The sequence below is a fragment of the Aspergillus candidus genome (assembly GCF_002847045.1).
Source record: "Aspergillus candidus strain CBS 102.13 unplaced genomic scaffold BDW47scaffold_21, whole genome shotgun sequence".
Lineage (NCBI taxonomy): Eukaryota > Fungi > Ascomycota > Eurotiomycetes > Eurotiales > Aspergillaceae > Aspergillus > Aspergillus candidus.
In genome coordinates this window covers 362,978-384,732 of record NW_020194026.1, presented here as the reverse complement: position 1 = coordinate 384,732, position 21,755 = coordinate 362,978, and the positions used below count along the sequence as shown (strand labels likewise).

At 51.1% G+C, this 21,755-nt stretch overlaps 4 protein-coding genes across 4 annotated transcripts; 1 reads left to right on the top strand and 3 right to left on the bottom strand.

Annotated features, from left to right (window-relative positions):
• Positions 1-276: 276 nt before the first annotated feature.
• On the bottom strand, positions 277-2,565 carry BDW47DRAFT_105587 (uncharacterized protein). The gene has a single exon (XM_024812603.1). The coding sequence runs from the start codon at positions 1,319-1,321 to the stop codon at positions 977-979; it is 345 nt and encodes a 114-aa protein (XP_024672271.1). The 5' UTR covers positions 1,322-2,565; the 3' UTR covers positions 277-976.
• A 1,216-nt stretch (positions 2,566-3,781) lies between these two features.
• On the top strand, positions 3,782-5,450 carry BDW47DRAFT_105582 (40S ribosomal protein eS6). The gene is made up of 6 exons (XM_024812602.1): positions 3,782-3,941; positions 4,052-4,124; positions 4,294-4,314; positions 4,376-4,474; positions 4,562-4,880; positions 4,939-5,450. The coding sequence occupies exons 1-6, from the start codon at positions 3,837-3,839 to the stop codon at positions 5,033-5,035; spliced, it is 714 nt and encodes a 237-aa protein (XP_024672270.1). The 5' UTR covers positions 3,782-3,836; the 3' UTR covers positions 5,036-5,450.
• Positions 5,451-6,823: 1,373 nt separating this feature from the next.
• Positions 6,824-8,306, bottom strand: BDW47DRAFT_30243 (ribose-phosphate diphosphokinase). The gene is made up of 3 exons (XM_024818704.1): positions 8,049-8,306; positions 7,497-7,961; positions 6,824-7,440 (listed from the first exon to the last, which is right to left on the bottom strand). Exons 1-3 carry the CDS (start codon positions 8,117-8,119, stop codon positions 7,014-7,016), a joined length of 963 nt encoding a protein of 320 aa, XP_024672269.1. The 5' UTR covers positions 8,120-8,306; the 3' UTR covers positions 6,824-7,013.
• Positions 8,307-8,452: 146 nt separating this feature from the next.
• On the bottom strand, positions 8,453-21,463 carry tom1 (E3 ubiquitin-protein ligase TOM1). The gene is made up of 5 exons (XM_024818703.1): positions 21,181-21,463; positions 13,369-21,091; positions 13,227-13,307; positions 8,961-13,166; positions 8,453-8,906 (listed from the first exon to the last, which is right to left on the bottom strand). The coding sequence occupies exons 1-5, from the start codon at positions 21,226-21,228 to the stop codon at positions 8,812-8,814; spliced, it is 12,153 nt and encodes a 4,050-aa protein (XP_024672268.1). The 5' UTR covers positions 21,229-21,463; the 3' UTR covers positions 8,453-8,811.
• Positions 21,464-21,755: the final 292 nt, after the last annotated feature.

Genomic DNA, 21,755 nt, shown 5'->3' with positions numbered 1-21,755 from the left:
ATGAATACGACTCGAGGCAGATTAGTAGATGTAAACAAATCAAACCAAAGAAGAAAAAAAGAAACCCACAAATAGGTATGGACTGGGAAAAGAAGAAAAAAGAAGCAAAGAAAAGAGAGAGAGAGAGAGAGAGATACGGATAGAGAGAAAAGAAAAGAAAAGAATGGCTGGCCACTCCTTGACTGTGACAGTAAGAGCCTGAGAGGTACTCCGTAGTGCTATCGCCCATCCAGAGAACCGCCCGGCCTGAAAACTTCTTCCTAGAAAGCAGCTCATTTCAAAACCACCTTCCTCTCCCTCCTCTGACCTATCCGAATTCCGGTACTGACACGTTGATGTTGCAGGAACCCTAATGTCAAATCCCTTTCCATAATCCTAATCCTAATCCTAATCCTAATTCTCCTCTCAATTCCAACCCCACAATCCCCTGTCAATCCTGGCGATGCGATCGACCGGTCGGTGATCACATTCCGATCTCCCCCCCCACAAGCACGTTGCAATTGAACCTAATGGGTGCCCCAGGTCTCACTCACCTTTCCTTTCTTTTTTCCCTTATTCTTTGGCCCCTTTTCTTTTGACTATCTTATTTTATTCCTTTGATCTCTTTTTTGATCTTTTATTTTTTTTGTTCTATTTTATTACCGGACTATACCCAATGAGACATACTACCTTTCCCTTTTCGAATCTCCACCTCTGCCACTCCCCCCCGGAAGCGCAGGTTTGGTCGGGTGGAGTCCCTCTCGCTGACCACATTTCGTCGCAAACCAAGTCTTAGACATCAATGTCTCTGGAGTAAGCACGGAGTGACTGGTCACTGTCTTTTTGCCCATTCACAGTAAGCGTTTGATTGTGTTGGGGCCCAAACCCGCTGAGTCCTAGTATGAGTTTCTCCATGGGTTGATCTTGATCTCCTACTCCGTACAGAGCGGCCTCTCTTTCCCCGGGCGGCGCAGACTGGCAAATTGCTTATGTTTCATCAAACCCCGACGGACGGATGAAGGGGAGCAGAAAGAAGAAAAAAATATTTTAACTTCCCCCCTGCTCTTTTCTTCAATGTCACTGCTGAGATTCCATGGAACTCTTCTGCCCTGACAAGTCGATCACTCGATGGGCCCAGGTCCATCTTATTGCTGAAGAGACGAGACCCTGCCTGTGAAAAGGATGGCCTAGATCGAGTCGATGGGTCCCATGGTGGACTTGGATGGATCTTACCGCAGCAGAGAGGTCTCTGGATGCTCACACGGTCTCTCCCTCTGATGTCATCACTATCGCTCCCCATCTTCCACATGTTGGACGCAAGCGGCGTTGTTCTCGTCTCCATCCTAGGTCACCATTCAGGTCCCTCAACTCGCCGCCAATCGCGGATCACTCGACAGTTTACTACATCGGCCTCGAATACATACATCATGTCGTTTCGATCGTGAAACAGTAGATTAAACCAGTTCCATGATGGCTTCCATGCTGTGTAGCCCATTTCTCCTAGTGGCTGCCCGTAGGTTTTCCCACAGGCCAGACACCCCTGAAGGAGGACGCAAAGACCGTGTGGTCCCCTCTGGATTATTCGGCGAGATGTTGCACGGGCCATGGCCTCGGCAACGGTTCATTCATACAATTTGCCAGCAGCCACCTGCCTACTGAGCTGGACACATAGCGACTCTACTTTTTGAACAATCTATTCCCGCACCTGGAGTCTTTCTGTTCGTGATAGTTGTACTGTCTACTAGGAAAGGTTTGGCGTTTGATGTTTTACCACCGCTTTGTCAACTGCCCCTTTTGATCGACAATGCTGGTTATTGCTCAGCCGACCACCGAGCAGAGCCATTCTTATTCAGATGAGACCCCTAACGCATTGCATTGTCATCCCTCTACGAATCACAGAAGCTGATTCCGCTACATGGGGCCTGGAGGCTGGCGGAAGGTTACTCGGCATGACCGACGGTAATACCTGGGGAGGCGGCCAGGGAGAGATACTGCGTCATTACAGGATGACACACATCGCCAAGGCACGAATTCGTGGAGAGACCGACGCACAAAGGGTACGAGACAAAGGAAGTGGAAGGCCGCAGTTCAGACGGGCTTCCCCAGAGCCGGTCCCATCGATCGACGTTGTGTGATCGGCGCAAATTACTCTCAGCCGATAGGATGGTTTGCTGAGGCGGTCCAAATAAGAATCCCTGGTGGGTAACAGGGACGTCAGAAGAGACGGTCAAAGAATGACTGGAAGGAGGGAAGAAACAAAGAAAATGACGTCCCAGAAAAGGACAAAAAAAAAGAATTGTAAGACAGATCAAACAGGAATTGTTTCCCTGGATCAGACGGACTCAGATAGGTCAGTGCTTGAAGACAAGGGAAGTATTCCGGCGGTCCTGTACAGGTGCAGATGACTCTCAACGATTGATGACAGGCGTCAATGCTCGAGTTGTCTTGATATTGGACTGTAGCTTTCAACAGGCACAGCCTCTGGAGACAATCCCTATCAACTAGGATCTGCCTGATCAGTCACCAGGGAGGAACAAACATATGTCGAATGCCCAGAATCTCACCACCTTCTCACCGGGCATCAGTGGCTGTTCACCCGTGAGACATCTCCCGGATACCCAAGCTCATTTTAAAGCAGGTCGTGGCTTCCCAGGATGCTGCAGAAGATTATGAGGTTTCCTAAATACCTCGTGTCCAGCTCCTGCTGGCTGCATGCAGAGCTACAGATGAGCTCTGCCAGCGAGTCAACACTATCGACATAACCAGGACCTCCCCGGATATATCAGACTTGCAGAGCCACGAGTCTTTTCTGCAACGAATGCATTGCCCTAGGGGTATGCTTGTTATCTTTGGGATACAGCCGCCACGTACTAGTAACTCTGTAACTCTGTAACTGTATAGGGGGTGATAACAACCCGGTCACGCGGTCTTGTGATGTCTTGTCTCAGCAGTAAAAAGGAACGACAATAAGCATATCTATCTACTACGGAGTACTACTCTGACTATTACCACAAATGCAATCACAAATGGACCTATCTGCTGCTAATCATGCTTACAGACAAGCAAGCATGCATGCTTGCTTGCCTCACCGGGCTGAAACCTACACAGTAACCATAATGATGACGATAGCAATAATAACAGACCATCCAAGGATAGGCCCAGAGACAAGGCAAAAGACATGAAGGACGGCTGTTGCGGGTCGGGTCCGCGGAGGGTGGGAGTTGTTTGCTCGGTGGCGTGCGTCGCTTAGACCGACGACAGCAGGTGCTTTTTTTCTTTTCTTTTCTTTTCCTTCCTTTCTCGTCTGTCTCTTGTCCTTTGGCTTTGCCCCACTGGGACCATTTTTGGATTGTATGCGGCTGTTTGGTGAGGTGATTGTGGGTTAGTTAGTGTTGGTCTCATGTTCGTTGTTGATGGGAGATGTTGCTGGCTGGCGACTCCAATTGATATCCTTAGATGTTTCAAATGGGGTGTTAATGCTTGGGGATGCCTAGCCGTTGGTCTCAGATAGCTGACAGTGTAGTATCTCCATGGCGGTATTTGGTACAATTCTATCACGATCGTTCCGTATCGAGAGGTTGAACATAGAGAATGTCCAAGTCACAAACAGTGTGGTAAACCAAAGAGAGAAAAGCCATGATTACATAAGCACATAGTAAGCGCTGACATAAGAAGCCCTACCGAGCGGCACGATTCCCAGACAAGCCTAGCGCAGCTGAGTCATCCACCCACACAGGGCGAATCTCGCTAACCCTCACACCAGCGAAAAATCCCACGAAGAACCCGAGACGACCTTGAACCACCTCGACCTGTCGACAAACCCGCGCCCTCCGTCTTGACCGCGCCACTCCGTCAAGATGAAGCTCAACATCTCCTACCCGGCCAATGGGTCGCAGAAAATCGTCGAGATCGATGATGAGCGCAAGCTCCGCCCCTTCATGGAGAAGCGCATGGGCACCGAAGTCAGTTCCCTTGATATGAAATATCCAACTACGACGGCGAGGAATGATGTGTTGGATGGGATGAAACGAATGGGACAAATGGCTGATTGGGGTTTTTTTGAATGATACAGATTGCCGGTGACTCGCTCGGTGATGAATTCAAGGGCTATCTGCTCAAGATTACCGGTGGTAACGACAAGCAAGGTACGGATGGATCAGCACTTTTATGCTTCTTGAAATGGTTCCCATGATTCCGTGTATGGGAAGGAGGATTGGAATAGTTGTGGCAGCGCTGGACGGTGGAATCATGGGAATCATGCTTTTTCAAAAGCGATCGCGAAAAGGAACATTGGCTAACAGTATTAATCTTCAGGTTTCCCCATGAAGCAGGGTGGTATGTTATCGACCGACCGAACCACCAGATTCACCGTATCAGAAACTCATCGATCTTCCAGTTCTCCTTCCCACCCGTACCCGCCTGCTCCTCGCCGAGGGCCACAGCTGCTACCGCCCCCGCCGCACCGGTGAGCGCAAGCGCAAGTCCGTCCGTGGTGGTATGTTTGGCCCCCATCGCACACAACCCGCAGTGTGCGCCCCGAGAAAATCACCGAAATAGCACAGGTTATTGATATCTGCTCCAGCCATCACCAACTTCGATCTTGCCGTCCTGGCCCTGAGCATCGTCAAGCAGGGTGAGGGTGAGCTGCCCGGTCTCACCGACAGCGTCGTCCCCAAGCGTCTCGGCCCCAAGCGCGCCACCAAGATCCAGCGTTTCTTCGGCCTCGACAAGAAGGACGATGTCCGCAAGTTCGTCATCCGCCGTACCGTCACCAAGGAGGGCAAGCCCGAGACCACCAAGGCCCCCAAGATCCAGCGCCTGGTGACTCCCCAGCGCCTGCAGCGCAAGCGTCACAGGATTGCCCTGAAGCGCCGTCGCGCTGAGTCCTCCCGCGAGGCTGCGTAAGACCACCCCTTTCTAACCTTTTCATATGCTATAAGCATACTAACAAAACAATAGCAACGACTACGCCAAGCTCCTGGCCAACCGTGTCCACGAGGAGAAGGCCAAGCGTGACGAGCTCCGCAAGCGCCGGGCGTCTTCGATGCGGAAGTAAACGTTCAATTCCGCTGGGTTTTTAATGGTCGGGTAACGTCTCAACTTTGTTCTGGCTCGGGAATCTCGTGACGGACAGGGACAATCTGGAAACCGGGGTTGACCGCTGGTGTGGGGGAGGGGAGTTTTTTCGAGTTCACAAAAAGCAGGACATGACAGACTCTTCACAAATATTTTTTCTTTTCTTTTTCTTTTTTGTTCCGTTCCTTCCGTTCCTCCTGGTAAAAAGAGATATGTGGAGGGATGGTGATAAAGAACTATGATGGAAAACGGAGAGTGTCTTTGTCAGTGTTCTTTGCGGGGACCGAGAGAACTCTTACTTTCATTGTGGGCGTGTGGTTAGAAACGATATTCCTATTTTTTTTTCTCTCTTAAAAACAAAGAACAACGAATAAGAAAAAAGAACAAAACGTCCCCTCCCATTCCCATCCCGCTCCCATATTCGCTCAACACAACTCGGGCGATGTTGGAAAGTCGTCCAAGAACCCTTTTCTTTTGCTTCCTTGTTCCCTTGGTTGCACGTTTTCCAAATGGTAGTGAATAATCTATCCCTCTGTCCCGTTTAACGATGGGGACCGACTGACCAAATGCTTACTTGAAAGTCTTCGGGACATCAGAACTATATATATCCATCCCACTAAAGACATTGAACAAACTCAAACTATTGTCTTGTCCTCCCTGGTTCACTGACTGACTGAATGAACGAAGAATCAACATATAGCATATATAAATATCAAATATACATCAATTTGAATGTTATTCTACAGTTGCATCCTCACTTGTCCTTTTCAAGTCTCTTCTTCCTTCCTATTGCTTGTTTCCATTCTTCTCCTTCTCTCCAGGCCCGATCACTTGTCGACCAATACCTAGATAGTACACAACCCGCACGACTTTCCTTTGTTCTACAGCAGTTGATGCCAGGAAGGACAAATGTACTTATATGAAAACGTTCACTGTTGGAAGTACGTTCGCAAGGGATTCTATTAATTACCACCCGGGTACAGAACACACGCCCATGTCACTTTTGGCCTTTTCGTAGGTAAAACCCTATATATATAATTATCCAGTGCGACAATGTCTTAACTACCTACACCTGGCTACCTATTCATCTACCCGCCTACCTATCTACGTATCTACCTGCATGGTACTACGGAGTACATGTAATCTCTTTTCCTCGCTAGAGGAGGACTATGTCATGACTTGACCTTGACTATTGTAGCCACAAATTGTAGGTACCTAGATGAAAGTGCAAGCCAGGCATTACAAGTATCAAATGAGCGGACGGCTTGACCCAGCCCCCGATAGAAGTATATATATGTAGATATTTCTCCCCGTTGGTTCGTGTATTCTAACGATCGCCAAGTAATTCATTCACGCACGACCTGCATTTATCCTAAGATCAAAGATTGACCAGTGAGAGAAATAAAGCAGAACTCGGATTTTCTATATATACATCGTCATCATCTCAGCATCTCAGGTAACTTTTCCAGTCAAGACTAACCCACCCACCAACCGCCACCTCTCACCCCTCTTTCGCACCACTCCGAGAAAGTAAAAAAGGAAAGAAAAGAAAACTTCTGTGATTCGTGCAAGCGTCATAAATCTTTACCTGTGAAATAGATGGATAGAAGAGAAACAAAATGAAGACCATCCAAATCTCAGTAGATAAAAGAAAAAAGAAATGAATAGAAACATACAGCAGCAATAGGTAGTCTTTCACAATAAGCACGCAACCCCATGCAATAGTATCAAGAAAAGAAAAAGGAAAAGCAAGAAAAAAGGAAAGAGAGATCTGGCAGAAGAAGAAAGATGGGAAAAGATGTAGCAAGTCGAGACTGTTTCCTCGATTACAGACAACCTCTTTGTTCCTGATTCCCGGGACCGTTCGTCCTGCGTTCTGTTTGTTTGTTCTCTTCTATTTCCTCTTTCCGTCCATCGTATACACCGTTTCAAAGAAAAAAAAAAAAGAGCTTCCCAGCTTAAGCCACAGCGTGAGAGAAAAGGAAGCTGACGGACTCGCCGTTGTGCGTACGTCTGCAAGCCTCGGCAAGTGTGGGGCTGACGTCGATGGTCTCGATCTTGGGGCAAGCTTCCTTCTTCTCCTGGTGAGGAACGGTGTTGGTGACGACGACGCGGCTCAGGCAGCTGTTGTTGATGTTGGCGATGGCATTGCCGGAAAGGATACCGTGCACAACGATGGCGTTGACCTCCTTGGCGCCGTGCTCCATCACAGTGGCAGCCGCCTTGCCGAGGGTACCGCAGGTGTCGGCCATGTCGTCGACGATGATGGCGACCTTGTCCTTCACGTTACCCACAAGGACCATGCGCGAGACTTCGTTGGGGCGCTGGCGCTCCTTGTGGATCAGAGCGAACTGGAGATCGAGACGGTCGGCGATACCAGTGGCACTTTGCTCCGAGTTAGCGAGGATCGGAAACAGAACAAGACTCCGGCTGATACTTACCGCTTGGCGCCACCAGCGTCGGGGCTGACAATGACGCAGTTGTTCACGTCCAGGTTCTCCCGGATCCACTTCAGCATGCTGGGCTCGGCATAAAGGTTGTCAACGGGGACGTTGAAGAAGCCCTGGATCTGACTGGCGTGGAGGTCCATGGTGATGACATGGTTGCAGCCCGCGGTCTGGAGCATGTTGGCCATGAGTCTCGCGGTGATGGGCGCGCGGCTCTTATCCTTCTTGTCCTGTCGGGCGTAGGGGAAGTTGGGGATGACAGCGGTGATGCGTCGTGCGGAGGCGGTCTTGCAGGCGTTGATCATGATGAGCAGCTCCATCAGGCCGTCGTTGATGTCGTTGGGGCGGGTGGACTGCAGAATGAAAACATCCTCGTCTCGTACACTCTCGCCAATGGTGACGCTGGTTTCCTGGTTCGAGTACTGGAGGACCATAATCTTGGTCAACTCGATGCCAAGCCTGTAAATCCGGAGAAAAAAAAGCCATTAGCCCTCGGTCGATATCGGCACAACCCGACCACGCGGGATCATATCAACAGGTGCGCACCTATCAGCCACGAGCTGGGCAAGCTCGGGGTGACTGTTACCAGTCAAAAGTTTAATCGAATTCGTAGCCATGTTGTCCAAGTGAATCGAAGAGCCCGACCGTTGGAATGGGTAGAAGTGGGTGATTGGTGGAGAAATGGCTGGAAGAAGCAGGGAGATTGGGTCAGAAAACCAGGTAGGTCGAGTCCGCAAGTGCTTGAAGATGAATCCCCATCAACCAGGACGGAGCCAAAGGGAAGTAAAAGGAACTGGATATGCGATCGAATGCAAAGAGAGAGAATAGTAATTGCCCCGCCGGGCAGGGGACCTTTTTTTTCCCAGCAGAAAAATGTTCCATCCCGTGACCCGGGTTCCACTCTTCCTCACCGCCCGGAACGTCACTATACGTCTTTACGAGGCAAGAGGCACTTGAAGAAAAGCGTCGCATTTATTACACAGTGTGAAAATACTAATCAACAAAAGATAAATCTAGGTAAAACATGAAAAGGAAAAAGAAAAGAAAAGGAAAGCCGCCGGGACAGGGTATAAGCCACCCAACCACCACCTCGATCACTGATTGACCTGCACTTCAATCAGTGTCTCCGGGTAGCCCCAGCCATCTTTCCTTTCACAAAACATCCCCGTAAACAATCCACCCCGATGATAAAGCATAGCAATGTGTCAAAAACGCCATCAAATGCTTCGGCATTGAAACGAAGACTGTAAATCGAAAAGAAAAACTGATTTTGTTCGCCACATGGAAAAAGAAAACAGCACCACCAATTTTATGCAAACCCGAAATATTCGCTACCGGCCGTCATGGCGGTATAAAGACGTTGTCGGAGAGTCTCGTAGCTCTCATACTCCGGAAGATCAAGCTCTGCTCATAATTAGTATCTTGTAAATATAGCTGCGATGGTTGAGTTCAACTTACGATTGAAGCATGTGTGCGAGCTTGGGAGGCGATCCTTGTTGCCGTAATCGCGGTGGATGTTGAATCGACTAACGCCATTCATACCCTCAAGCTCCTTGAAGCCGTTGAGCGGTACCTTGCTAGTTCCGGTCACAAACTGCAAGAGTTTGGCACGCTCTTCCTTGTCGAATGAGCGGACTGCCCGCCAGAACCACTGGATCTGGGACGAGGAGGCAGAGTAGTTGTGGTATTCGGTGTTCACCTTCCAGTCGTCCACATCGATCTCGGGAAGACCAGAAATCAGCAGCTCCAACTCCTGTTCATTGAAGATAGAGATCAGATCAGGGGCAATGATCTCGTGGAATCCCTTCAGGAAATTGTCAAGCTGCTCCTGGATAGAACTGAACAAGCGATAATTGACCACGCGCTGCACGTATTCCTCCTTGTTCTCTTGGGTAACAGGGATGTTACGCCCATTCTCGATCAGGTCAATCACCTGCTTCTCTCCAAAGTCGTCCGTCTCAACAGAGAAGGTCTCGGTAATGATATCGGTGATATCGTTCTCGAGCATCCAAAGGAGCGACTTGTAATAGTCCAGATCAAGCGTTTCCATATCCTTGATGGAGACTGACCGGCCCAGAATACACTTGTAGACCGCTCGGCTGAAATGGCAATCAAGTACCCGACCCTCGTACAGGGCCTTGCCGATGATTCGGCCGATGAACTTGAAGAACATCAGATGCTCCGAGTTGATGCCACTCAGGCGATTAGGATGGAAAGTAGTCCGGTCAGAAGCAACGGGGATGAACAAGGCATAATTAGGGTTGAACATGCCACGGGCAAGGACTTGGAACCACTCTCGAGTGACACCTCCGGCATCAACACCTTCCTCGCCGTGGAACCGGACATTTAATTTGCCATGCTTCAGCTCTTCTGCCGATTTGAAGTAGAGCGACTTGAAGGAGTCGAGGAAGACTTGATCTCTCCTTACAGATAACTGCAGAGGAGGGTGGGGGTGACGAGGCTCTGCTCCACGGGAATGGATGCGGCGAGTGAAGTAATTCCGCTTGTTGTCGAAGTCCAGGACCTTGGGGTTCTTGACGAGGAGGGAGAATGTTCCGCTCATCAACCTGGGATTTTGGCGAACAAGCTCGTTGAGTATCTTGCGGTGCTCCTCCGTGAACTTGAAGAACAGACTCTCCATGCTTAAACTAGAATCACCCGTGCTTGACACAGACAGCTCACGGCTGTTACGGGTCAGAGAAGTTTCCTTTAGTGTGGTGTTCTTGCAGACCACCATCAGAGCCTCAATCAAAGGCAGAAGAATTGTAGCCACGTTCAGCATATTCTCCTTTTGTCGGATGACAGTCAAGCATTCGCTCAGTCTGGTCCACAGAGGACCAAAGGTAGAGCTCTCGTACAAGGTCTGTAAGACATCCTCCTTGGCGGCAGGATCCGGCTCGCTTCCCTTGACCTTGTCGGCGCGGTTAGGGTCAAACAGGTAATCAAGAGCAGTCAAAACACGCAACAGCTTGGCTTGATCAGAGCTGGCCGGGGAGAACTTGGCCAGAGACAGACCTTGCATGTCTGTTCCGCTCTTAGCCTGGTGGATATGCGTCAAGAGTTCGTCCAGATCGGTCAGAATGGTGGTGCTTAAGGTCTGAGCCTGGCTGACTAGCTCGTTTCCGATCACATCCCGAGCGCCAGGAATAGCAGAGAGGTTGTTGATGGTAGAGAGCGTATCCCTGAAAGTCTTGCCATTGCATTCACGGGCAGCAAGGATGTGAACAACCAATTGCAGGTTGTGGTCGGGGACGACGGGAGGCTCGATGGCTTTCTTCTTCGACTTGCCATCTTCCTTTGCGTTCTCCGCCTTGGTTTCCTTGGAAGCGCCATCCTTGGGTTGCTCCGACGTACTGTCCTGAGGCTCAGTGGTTTCGACACTTGGTAAGGGAGCATCGGTCATAGTAGCATCCGCAGGAGTTTCTGCGGGTTGTGCTTCTTCGGAGGGCTGCGCGGGTTGTGCTGCGTCTGAAGACTGCTCGGGTTGTTCTTCCTCCTTGGCAGGCTCATCGCCCTTTTCTTCTTGAGCTTTCTTGTTCTTCTCTTCCTCCTCCTGTCGCTCTTTCTCGCGACGAAGCAGCAAAGTGAGAGGTTGCGTGATGCTACTCAAAAGGGTTGAGAGCTGCTCCATGCAATTCGGGCTTTCCATAATCAGTTTGCGGTCAAGCAAAGTAAGCAGAGCGTTCAGGGCAAATTTGTTTGCCTTGTTCTCTTTTCCTTTACCCTTGCGCAGCGCCTTGAGCTTCAGGCTGGACGAGGGATCATGCTCAGTGAGGAAGAACCACGCGATGTGGGGATTGTACTGAGACAGAAAAGAAAGGGTTCCCAGGCACTGCTGTACCACCATGACCGGAGTCACTTCGTTGCTGACGCTCGAAGAAGCTTGGAAAGCTAGACTTCGCTTGACAGGTTGAGGGGTTGCCTTCTGCAGTGCAGAAGGCTTTGCCCGGAGCGAGAGTTGGGCGAAACTGCGCTCAATGGCGGAAACATCCACGCTTCCATCTTGCAGAACAGAAAGAAGAAGGCTAATGACCTCAACCCGGTTCTGACGGTTCTCACAGACGTTGTAGAGAATATCGTTGAGCTGGTGGCGTGCGTTTCCTTGAAGAGGCATGAACATCAGGCGAAGCAATGTGGCAACGCCAGCTTTGTCGAGCATCTGGACGATTTGACGGCGCTGTTGCTTCTTCTCTTCTTGCGCGGGAACTGGTTCGGTCCTCTGTCGATGTTCAACTCTGGGAAGATCACCAAACTGTGTGAGGCGTCTTCCAGGCAGAGCACGCGCTTCGGTCACAAACTCTGGACCTAAAGTCGCAAGTATTTCCTCGGGTTGGTCGGCGAGGACCGCTTGTCGTAACGCAGGATCCAAGGTGGCGAGGAAATTGGCCGCATCCATGTCTTCGGCACGAGTGGGTGCACTTGCACCGGTAGGTGCTTGTCTGCGGGCACTCTCACGCTCCCGCCGACGACGATCAGCCGCTTCTTGCTGCAACAGTTCTTCTCGAATCTCTGTGGGCAATGCTTCCAGGAACTCTGGGTTGATCTCACTGGGCTCTTCACCGGCTGCCGCGGCTTGCGACCGTTGCTCTGCAAGCTGCTGCATAATCACTTCTTCTCTTAACTCTTCAGGTAGAGCTTCAAGATACTCGGGATCGATTTCCATCCCAGTGATGTCAAGCTGGCGCCCTCTGATAGTTGTATGCACTCGTTCGACTGGTTCAGAAGGACCCGGCTCAGGTTGAGTTGCTGACGCAGCGGCTTCGTCCACAGAATCTGCCGTCTGAACATCGTCCATATGTTCAGCAGCAGCAGCAGCCCCAGCTTCACGCCTCTCGGCTTCCTGCTGTTCTTGCTCTTGCTGCCGTCTGGCGTTCTCTTCCTCCTCCTGCCGCTTGCGCTCCTTCTCTTCTTCTTCCCTAGCAATACGCTCTTGGCGCTCCCGCTCGGCCCTTTCTTCCTCCCGACGCTTCTGTTCTTCTTCCGCTTTCTTTTCACGCTCCTTCTCTTCCTCAATAGCAGGGGGGACCAGTACTTTCAGGAGAGAATCCACCACGCGCTGAGTCTTCTCGACGTACGTGCTGCTGAACAGGATGCGTGCTTCTTCTTGCCAGCGGCTTCGCGTCGTTGCCAGGGCAAAGCTAACAGCTTGCGATGGGTCATCCCGTGAACGAGATGGAGGGGCCTGGGGTCTACCGAGACCGAAGATGTCTTGGATCCGATTAGGCAAGATAGCCCGTCTGTCAACATGAACATGGATTCCGTCAGGACGAGTGATCACTCCGAATCCTGGACCACCTTGCCCTCCGATGGCTTGCATGATTGCGTTCATGAAGCTTACGGGGCTGTCCATTGGGAGCAGACGGCCAGTGGACATAGGCTCTATAGCGCTAGTCCAATCGGTGAAAGCTTCGTTGCCAGGTCCACGTGGCTGGTTCGTCTCAGGCCCACGGTCCATGCGAACAAGGAGTGGGTTTGTTCCGTCGTCAGTACCACGGGCAGGGACCTGACTCCGATGGAATCGATAAGGCTGGATAGGAACGATGCCAGGCCGACCGGGCATAATTCCAGTGACCCAAGCGGGCTGAGCACCACGGAAGCGTTGGTGCCCACGCGGCATTGCGTGGTCTTCACCATCCCAGCCCCATGGCTCAATGAGATCTTCATCTATAACAATGCTGTTAGTAATTTACATCGACGTAAATAGAAAGCACATGTAAAACTAACCATCATCGAATCCTTGATAGGAAGCTTGATCATCATCAGCATCATCAAGCTCTTCTTCAAGTTCATCAATTTCTTCATCTTCTTGAAAGACCGTTAGCTGTTGCCATTGGCGCACGGTGTGGATGAAAAATGAAATACTGACCTTCATCTTCGTTGAGATCATCATCAATATCGTCGTGCAAATCACCACCAAGACCGTCTCCTTGGAGATCTTCAACGCCGCCGGCAGCTTCGTTGAGCACGCGGAACAGATCATCAAAGCGGTGTCCCTCATCTCGATGATCTGCTTGTCTGATATCGGCGAGTTCGTCTTCGAATTGGTTCATGATTTCAGCTTCATCGTCATCTTCAGACATATCCTCGCTCTCCCACTCATCGTCCTCACCATCCCCTAGGCTTTCGTTGTCCCGGTCGCCAGTGATCTCGCCAGCAAGGATTTCATCGTCCTCCATATCCGATTCATCGTCATCGTCATCATCATCATCGTCGTCATCGTCGTCATCATCCTCATCGTCGATGACAACCTCGATATCCATACCGGAGTCACCAGGGAGGCCTTCAACAGGACCCATGCCCTCGATCTCTTCGTCACTAACCATTTCGCCGTCATCCTCGGGTACATCCTCATCGTAGTCCATCTCTTCTCCGTATTCGTCATCGTACATCTCGTCATCTCCTTCCTCCGACTCGTCAGAGCTTGTCTCTTCTTCGTGACGAGGCTCTAACATTCCCAGAGTGGAATGGCGGAAAAGGTCAGGGGTTTCTTCGCGTTCATCTTCCATATCAGACACCGATGTGGCCGAAGAAATATCGCCCTCCTCGGTTTCCACAAGAGTAGAGATATCGGAAGATTCGCTCAGATGCACAGCAGTCTTCGTAAGCTTGTTCAGCGGCCGTAGGATATATTTGATGACACGCTTAGACGCTGGGAAGTTGAGGTCGATTTCGGCGACAGAGGCAGTGAGAGCAGCGATGAAATTCTTTTCGAACATGGTCTTCGCGAGTTGCGTAGTCGAAGATGGGAAAGCCGTGTCCCCTGACACGAAAGCATACCCACTAAGCATTTTGTCGAATAGATCGGCCAAAGACATCAACCTGGAATACTTGGCGTCCAGGGGTTCGTTGGATGAGTTGGCCTCCTTGTACGACCGTAGAGCGTGCTCTAGAGTGAACCGGCGAACGAAGGCAAGCTCGGGCTCATCCTCCTCGTTCGGGTTCTGCTCACCGCGCCGTCTTCCAGTTCCACCGAATTCACCAGTCTTTGTGCACAAGGCGACAAGGACACGCATGGTCCAAGCGGATGTATTGCTCCGCTTTTTGAACGAAACGGATTCGTCATGGTCCATGGTGCCGATAGGAACAAGAGCATTCAGGAGATAGTTCAAGATTCCAGACCGGGGCTTCGAAGGGGTGCTTGCCAACGGATCGGCTTTGCGAGAGAAATTGATAAACTCGACCTTCGTTCGGTTGTAAGAAGAAAGCAATTCCGTCAGGCATTGAAGGAGGAAACAGCGGTAGATGTAAATCGGGTGGTCGTCTGCCTTAAACGTTGGCTTTTCTGCCTTCTTAGCACTGCGTCCGCCCTGTAGATCGGCACTAGAGACGGAGGGAGAACGTTCGTCCGTTGACATCTCCACGTCAGTCTGCGCCTCAGGTTGTTCTGACGCAGGCTGTTCTGCGGTTTCCGTTGGGGGTTCCTTATCGTCGACATCTTTGTAAGACAGGAGTTCAGAGAGCAGATAGTGTATAACACCATCTGGATTCTCCACAACAGGAGGCTTCAACTCTTGTCCCTTGCCCTTGCCTTTATCATCGCTGGCATGTGAATCAGCTGAGGGCTTTTCACCATCCTTTGTCTCCTCTTGACGTTCCTGCGATGAGCTTGCTCCCTTCGTGTTCTTATCGGCCTTTAATGTAAGAACCTGCGGGCGTTGTCGGCTATCATACCGCTGCAACTTCAGCTTCTCGTTGGATACTTCGACAAACAATTCTGGTGATCTTAATACCAGATGGTACATCTGGCGAACGAATCCAGTAGTATCAATTTGGCGAGAGGATTTAGATTCGAAGTTGGCAACAATTTCACTCCGCATGATTTGCCGGATGGCGTCCTCATCTTCAATGATGTGTCTCAATATCAGCATGAAAGCACCTTGGAGCTTTTCATTGGTGGAGCTCGAAAGCTGTTTGACCATAACGAAAAGACGCTGCAGGCTTCGCTTTTCGCCCAAACGGACCGCAATGCTCCGAATTCTGGTAAGAATGACTAGAATTCTAGACACTGACAATGCGAGTGTATCGTCCTTCCCGATCCTAGGTAGGATTTCGATCAGAGACTCGAACAACTGAATCTTTTGGTCTTGAGACACCAGAGGCTCTTCCAACTGGGCCGGTCCTTCTTCGTCTGCGCTTGTGCCATCATTATCAGGCAGGGTCCACTTGATTTGATGCGGCTGGCAATCATCAGAAAGCAACTTCTCCAATACAAGTAAGACATGTCCGATCCACGGGAAGGACTCGTTCGAAGTCTTCTCGCTCGGAACTTGAATGAACGCTAAAAAGGTGGTGAAACATTCCTTTATCTCTCCCAGAGTAGCATTGTACATGTCTCTATCCTGTACCACGAGAGCCAGAAGATGGGCATAGGCGGCCACCTTTTTGCCAGCTTCTTGGAAATTCTCCGTCTGCAACGAAACGAGAGACTGGACAAGGATTTCTCCTACTTCTCTCCGGAACGTTTCGGGTTCGCGATGCTTTCGTGTTGCGGATGCAATAAGATCCGCGAGCTCGAAGGACACATCATGATGCTCGTTCAAAACATCCAAACAACGCTCAATGAGGTTTTCTCGCACTTTTTCACGGTCCTGGTCCAAATCTTCAACAGACACTACTTCGCGTCGTCTCGTTGGCTGCTCTGCACGCGGTTCAGGGGGCGGGTTGGCAGCTTGGTTCGAAGGCTCGGACGAGCTTCCCTCGGCGGGGGCAGCGGGACGAGCAGTATTGTTTCGATTGTCTCGAACTCCGTCGCCATTTCCGTGGTCGTCGTTGAGAATAGTAGTCAAGGCCCGAGCCAAAAATTCGGAGCCATGCCTGACTTCAGTTTCCTCGGGTCTATCTTGGCCTTCCTGGCGACGCCCTTCTTCTGGTCGGCCTGATGCTTGTGCTAAAAGCATAGCAAATGCAGAGTTATCTAGGAATCCATTGTCATAGGGAGGGCCTTCTTCGGCGGCTGGGTCTTCAGAAGTTTCCCCGGTAGGGGCATTGGACCGGACAATCTCAATATCGTCTGCAGGCGGTGCTACCCTCGGGGGAGCCAGAAGCCAATTTTGAGCCTTGCAGTAGTCTTCGGCAACAAGGTAAAGATTGTTGCAGCGGTACATTGCCTCCTTCACCAGGTCCGACGAATACCCCTTCTCCTGTAAAGAAGTCGCGCGATCCTTATGAATGGCTAGGGTTTTGCGTCCGACATCTGCCAGTGCAGGAGGAGCGTCCGAGCGCCGTGCAACCGCTCCCGTTTCATACTCGCCGTCAAGGGACGAGCGCAGGATATCAATCAGGCATTTGATGACAGAGCTCGACGATTGTGTCGCAAAATCGGAGTCCCACAAATCTCGAGCCATGGGCAGAATCTCCATGCGAAGGTCAACCAAAAATTGACCTGGCTGGAAGAAATCCGGCCGTTCCCGCTCCCGATCACTGCTAGTCATTGCTTGGGTTTGACTAGATTCGACGATGTTCTTGCCAGAAACGAGCTCAGAAAAGAAGCCCAATATGATCTTGATGCCGCCATAGGCAGAAGTAAGTCGGGCAGACACGTCATTCTCAGACGCAGGTACAGATTCGGGCGGGGTTAGAGACTTGACTTCTCGCACGAAGACATCACAAATCTCCTTCAGAAGTTTTAACCCGTCCCGTCTCTTGAAAGCGAATAGCACGAGCGTGAGATAATTGGTTTGCGGTCGGTCCGCCGTGGCCTCGAATAGCAAGTGAGAGAACGAGGACAGAATCACTATCAGGTAGGCAAACCGAAGCTTGGGATTCTCGCAAGCATTTGGAGGCCCAGATTTGAGCTGTTCAATAACAGCATCTGCGACCGCCTCGGCTACCAGAGTAGCATTTTGTTTCTGATATGAATCGATCCTTCGCTTGCCAATCAGGCCAAGCCCCAAGTTGTGGAAAAAGCCTGTGATCGAGGAAGGCAAAGAGCTAAGAAGATACCGAAGCACTCGCACATTTTTGAATGCTACGCTGTCTTCAGAAACGTTGCTTGCTTTGTTGCTCGGTTCTTGGGCGGTCACCGGCTGAGCGGATACGCTAGCTGTCGAACCTTCTCCCTGGCTTTCCGCTGTAGGTGCGGTGGAGGTTCCTGCGGGATCCACGGGGGCAGGAGTGTCGTTAGGCCGATCGGCAGTTGATCCAGAAGATTGCACTTTCGTTGCCTGGTTCCAGGTCTCTGGGATGGTTTGCTCCAGGTAGATTTCTTCCCATACGCATGCCGCGTGTAAACCACCTAGTTTCTTGATCAGGGAGCAATAGCGGTCGGCTAAATTGACCTGGGCAAAGGCAGACGTCTGCTGACTGGGGCGAGACTGGTACAGGGGTATCGCGTAAACCTCGCGCACAAGACCCGTTAGAATGAGAGTAGTGACCATGTGTCGAGCCAAGAAAATGCCCTTGTCTTGCACAGCAGAATCTACTTCGGCTCCCTTGTCCTTAGATTTTTCATCATAAGCCGGTGTGGTAAGAGGAGTGAAGTATCCGAGACCCCTGGGCACCTCCGAACGCCAGAATTGAGATAGCATCTCAACAGCTGACTCTGCACGTTCAACAAGAGATGGTACAACCAAGTGGGGCTTTGTTTCAGACATCATGTGCACTAAAACAGTGAGTTCCTGACTGGCTTCCGCGTTGTGGAAATCAAACGGCAGACTCTGCAACGTTGCCAGGTCCAGAACAAACTCCACCCCGCCGGATTCGATGAAATAAGTGCAGTTCGACTGATTCTCGAAGAAAGCCCCCAGGAATCGTACCAGAGGATAGAGGTAGTCCGTGACCGTGAGACCGGCTTCGTCGGCATCCTTAGGCTCAATTTGATTCCCGGCAGATGGGAGAACCTGGCTTAGATCGCCGGTGACTAGTTTTCCGCCATCAGGGAGTGCAGTGGAGTTCAGCTCCCTGACACCAAGATTGCTAGGGTCGGTCAAGTCGGAATCTTCAGGCACACCCATCCTTCGGAACAAGTCAGACGAACTTCCCGAAGGCGCCGGCTTTCCGTCGGCTCCCTCTTTCCAGAGCTTCGTCCCGAGGCCCTGTGACCAGGCTTTACTTCTGCATAAAAAGCCAACGCGTGCGATCATGACAATGACGACACTCATGATCGACGATTTGAGCGCGGGATGATGCCTCACTAGCTCGTCAAAGGTTGTACCTAGCGAGCGAACCAGATTAGGGTCGTCCTTCAAGCATCTCACGTGCTCGGGGTTCTCAAAGATTTCAAAGAAGCTCTCGAGGGCGTGGGAGGATCGGAAAAGTCGAAGGCCGGATGAATTCAAGCAAATCGCCCCGAAGGCTGACGGAATGCACGACAAAGCTTCCGCAGAAGTCATGATTCCAGGCGCAAGTTTGGAGTCCTTGCTCCTGACGATGGCATACTCTCGAGGTTGACTGTCGCCTTCACTGGGAGGAAGCGCAGGCTCGGCCGCAACTTCAGGTGCTCCAGAAGGTTCACCTTCGGTCGCTGGGGCCTCTTCCTCCACCGCCGGCGGTTTTTCTGGAGCCTTCAGCGTGGACAGTGTCACGGACTCGAGGAAGCTCTTGCTCAGACCCGCTTCGGCGATAACTGCATAGCTGGTGGGCTCGTTGTGTATGAAACTACTGAGAATGTTGACCGTGTTGCTCCAGACGTGCGATCCATATATCAGAGCATTCTCAATCACCAAGCGGAGAGACGTGAGCAGCTGAGGCGAATCGATCAGGTTCCGGAGGACTCGATCAAAGCCGCCACCATTGTGCTGCATGATGTGATTGACAAATCTGAACATCCACCTGAGAGTCTGTTGCTGGAAGTAGGGGATCTGGTAATCAATCGTGGATGTCTTGTATTGGGAAGGAATCCCTGCGCCCTTGTGTACGCTTTCAAATGAAGTCTTCGTTTCATAGTCAATCAAATCTGAAATTGCATCGAAACCCTTGGCACTTGTAAGCGTCCCCAATGCGTCACGGACTGCGTGGACGAAGGTATCCAAGAACTCCATGATTCGAGAGTAGACGCGTCGGGCCTTCTCCGTTCGCAAGTTGAGCACGTCAACAAACATTGGAATCAAGCCGGCAGAAACCAGGGTCTCCGGGGTTCGAGTGCTTGAGCCAGGGAGTGTCCGCAGGAGACCAAGCAAGGCGTCACGCCACTCGTCCTGACTACCATCATCCTTCTCGTCATCTTCTGCAGCCAGTTCATTTACGGCTTTGCGGGTCAAGAACATGAGCACGCCGTGGTTTACATTGACGCTCAACGCCGCACAGACATCAATTGCGCGAGACTTGTGCTTTGCAAGTGCATCGAGAGCCTGAATCCCCAATGTTTGCAGAGTGCGCGAGACTGGCAAATCTTCACTTGCACCGAGGTGAACCAGCTCGGCTAATTGATAGGCAAGCTGAAGGCGTTTGGGCTGCTCCATGTCATACTGCAAGACCTTTTGCTGGAAAAGCGATTCGGGGTAGATGTATGCGAGATTAGTAACAGCGAGCATTCGAATCGCAAGGATCTGCTCCCGAGTAGAGCGAGATACGGCCAATGCCTGCGCTGCGCGAATTTTATGGAGCAGCTCGTATTTTGAATCATCCGGTATGCCCTCAATATGTGACTTCAACAGGTCTTCGGCGGTATCTGAAGAGATCTTCGAGTGGGGGATGTCCAGAAACTTCCCACCCCGCAGGGACTCTTCAGCCTTTCCGGAAGGGGAATTCGTAACAGACCCGGGACTATCCTCGACGATGGTAGTACGGGTCAAGCGAGGGGTAGGATGGGTATGCGACCTACGCAGAGGCGTCGGGGTGGAAGGGGGGTGTGTTTGAGTCCCGCCCGATGCACCATCTGCCGAGGACTTTACTGGTGCGGAGTCCGACGGATAATAAAGCACGCGCACATGTGCCCATTCATCCCAACCATCATCATCACGGACAAGAGAAGTAAGCTCATTGGCATTGTGCTTGGTCTGGGGCCCTCTCTCTTTGCCCTTGATGCCAACAGTGGGCGATAAGGGGGTCTTCGCAGACGTGGAAGGGCGAGGGAAAGGAGAGGCGATCTTCTGCAGCTTCTCCAAATCAATATTATAGTGAGCAGCCAGTAAACCCTGCTGGAGATGAGAGCCTCCTCGATGGCGCGAGTAGTATCGTTGTGCCAAGCAGAGAGACAGGCGGAGTGTAGACTGCAACAGGGAGAGAGATGTGGTGTTCAAAAGCTCCCCAAGGCGTTCGCTGCTGTTGTACAAGCTTCGATTACCGCACTTTTCCAATAGCAGCCTAGAGAAATCAAGAATCACTTCCACAAGCTCCCTATCACCTTCCTGACCGTATCCCAAGTCATTCAATTTGGTCTCAACGTCCGGGGTGCTCGGTTTGCCTTCATCATTGGTATATGAATCCACCAAGACACATCTGCCAAAGGGCGTAGTCTGAGGTCCACTGTTGAGGGCGTATTTGTCGATGACGGACGCAAGAATCTCGTCGAAGCGATTCAAAACGTTAATCCAATGATAAAGGTCACCTCGGGGGAAAGGCCACAGGCGAGGGAAGGTGGTAAGATGCGAAGGGAGCTCGGCGAGTGAAATATCCGTAGCACGAGCGACGAACTCTGCTAGAAAGGGTGACTATATACCAGATGAAGATTAGAAAAAGAAAACTCTGAGACTCGACCTGAACGACAGAAGCCCGGCGAAGGATGAGGGGTGTCACTTACGATCGTCGCCTCATGTTTTTGGCTCGCCACCTTTTTAATTCTCCCCATAATTGAACTCGAAGAACCAGGCGGTCATGAGGAAATGAAAAGAATCCCAGAAGGGGGGGTGGGGGGTTACCACTTCAGGCAGTGGGGAGGTCGTGTTGACCGGGTCGCGGAGGAGGTCGCGGGAACAGGACCTTATGACGTTTTTTCGGGCGTCTCACTTCCTCGACAAAAAAAAGCCCAATTGGTGAGGTGGGACAGCTTTTCAGCCACAGGTCCAACTTTTCAAAAGAAAAAAGATCGATAACAATGAATGGACAGGCTGGTTTCACCAAAGACCAAGACTTTTCTGGATGAACGAAATGATGTGAAGTCCGATGGGTCGAGGAAAGACTGAGTTGCGGCTACCGCTGGGCGCCAGAGAGACGGGGAAAACGGTGCAGGTCGTTAATCCCGAAGCTATGACAACCAAAGACAGGTAGTAATCAAAGTGTTTTGAATATGAGGCAAGCCCTTATTAATAAAGGTAAAAGTTCAGATGGGGGGTAATCGGGGAGGAGGATGAGGAGATGGGGCGGGATGAGGGAAAG

Coding starts and splice junctions, on each gene's coding strand:
- BDW47DRAFT_105587 (XM_024812603.1), bottom strand. CDS start 1,321: ATGGAGACGAGAACAACGCCGCTTGCGTCCAACATGTGGAAGATGGGG.
- BDW47DRAFT_105582 (XM_024812602.1), top strand. CDS start 3,837: ATGAAGCTCAACATCTCCTACCCGGCCAATGGGTCGCAGAAAATCGTC. Junction 4,315..4,375: donor TTTCCCCATGAAGCAGGGTG/GTATGTTATCGA, acceptor TCGATCTTCCAG/TTCTCCTTCCCACCCGTACC. Junction 4,881..4,938: donor GAGTCCTCCCGCGAGGCTGC/GTAAGACCACCC, acceptor ACAAAACAATAG/CAACGACTACGCCAAGCTCC.
- BDW47DRAFT_30243 (XM_024818704.1), bottom strand. CDS start 8,119: ATGGCTACGAATTCGATTAAACTTTTGACTGGTAACAGTCACCCCGAG. Junction 7,962..8,048: donor GCCCAGCTCGTGGCTGATAG/GTGCGCACCTGT, acceptor CCGGATTTACAG/GCTTGGCATCGAGTTGACCA. Junction 7,441..7,496: donor GACGCTGGTGGCGCCAAGCG/GTAAGTATCAGC, acceptor CTCGGAGCAAAG/TGCCACTGGTATCGCCGACC.
- tom1 (XM_024818703.1), bottom strand. CDS start 21,228: ATGGGGAGAATTAAAAAGGTGGCGAGCCAAAAACATGAGGCGACGATC. Junction 13,308..13,368: donor TGATCTCAACGAAGATGAAG/GTCAGTATTTCA, acceptor CGGTCTTTCAAG/AAGATGAAGAAATTGATGAA. Junction 13,167..13,226: donor CTATCAAGGATTCGATGATG/GTTAGTTTTACA, acceptor GCATTGTTATAG/ATGAAGATCTCATTGAGCCA.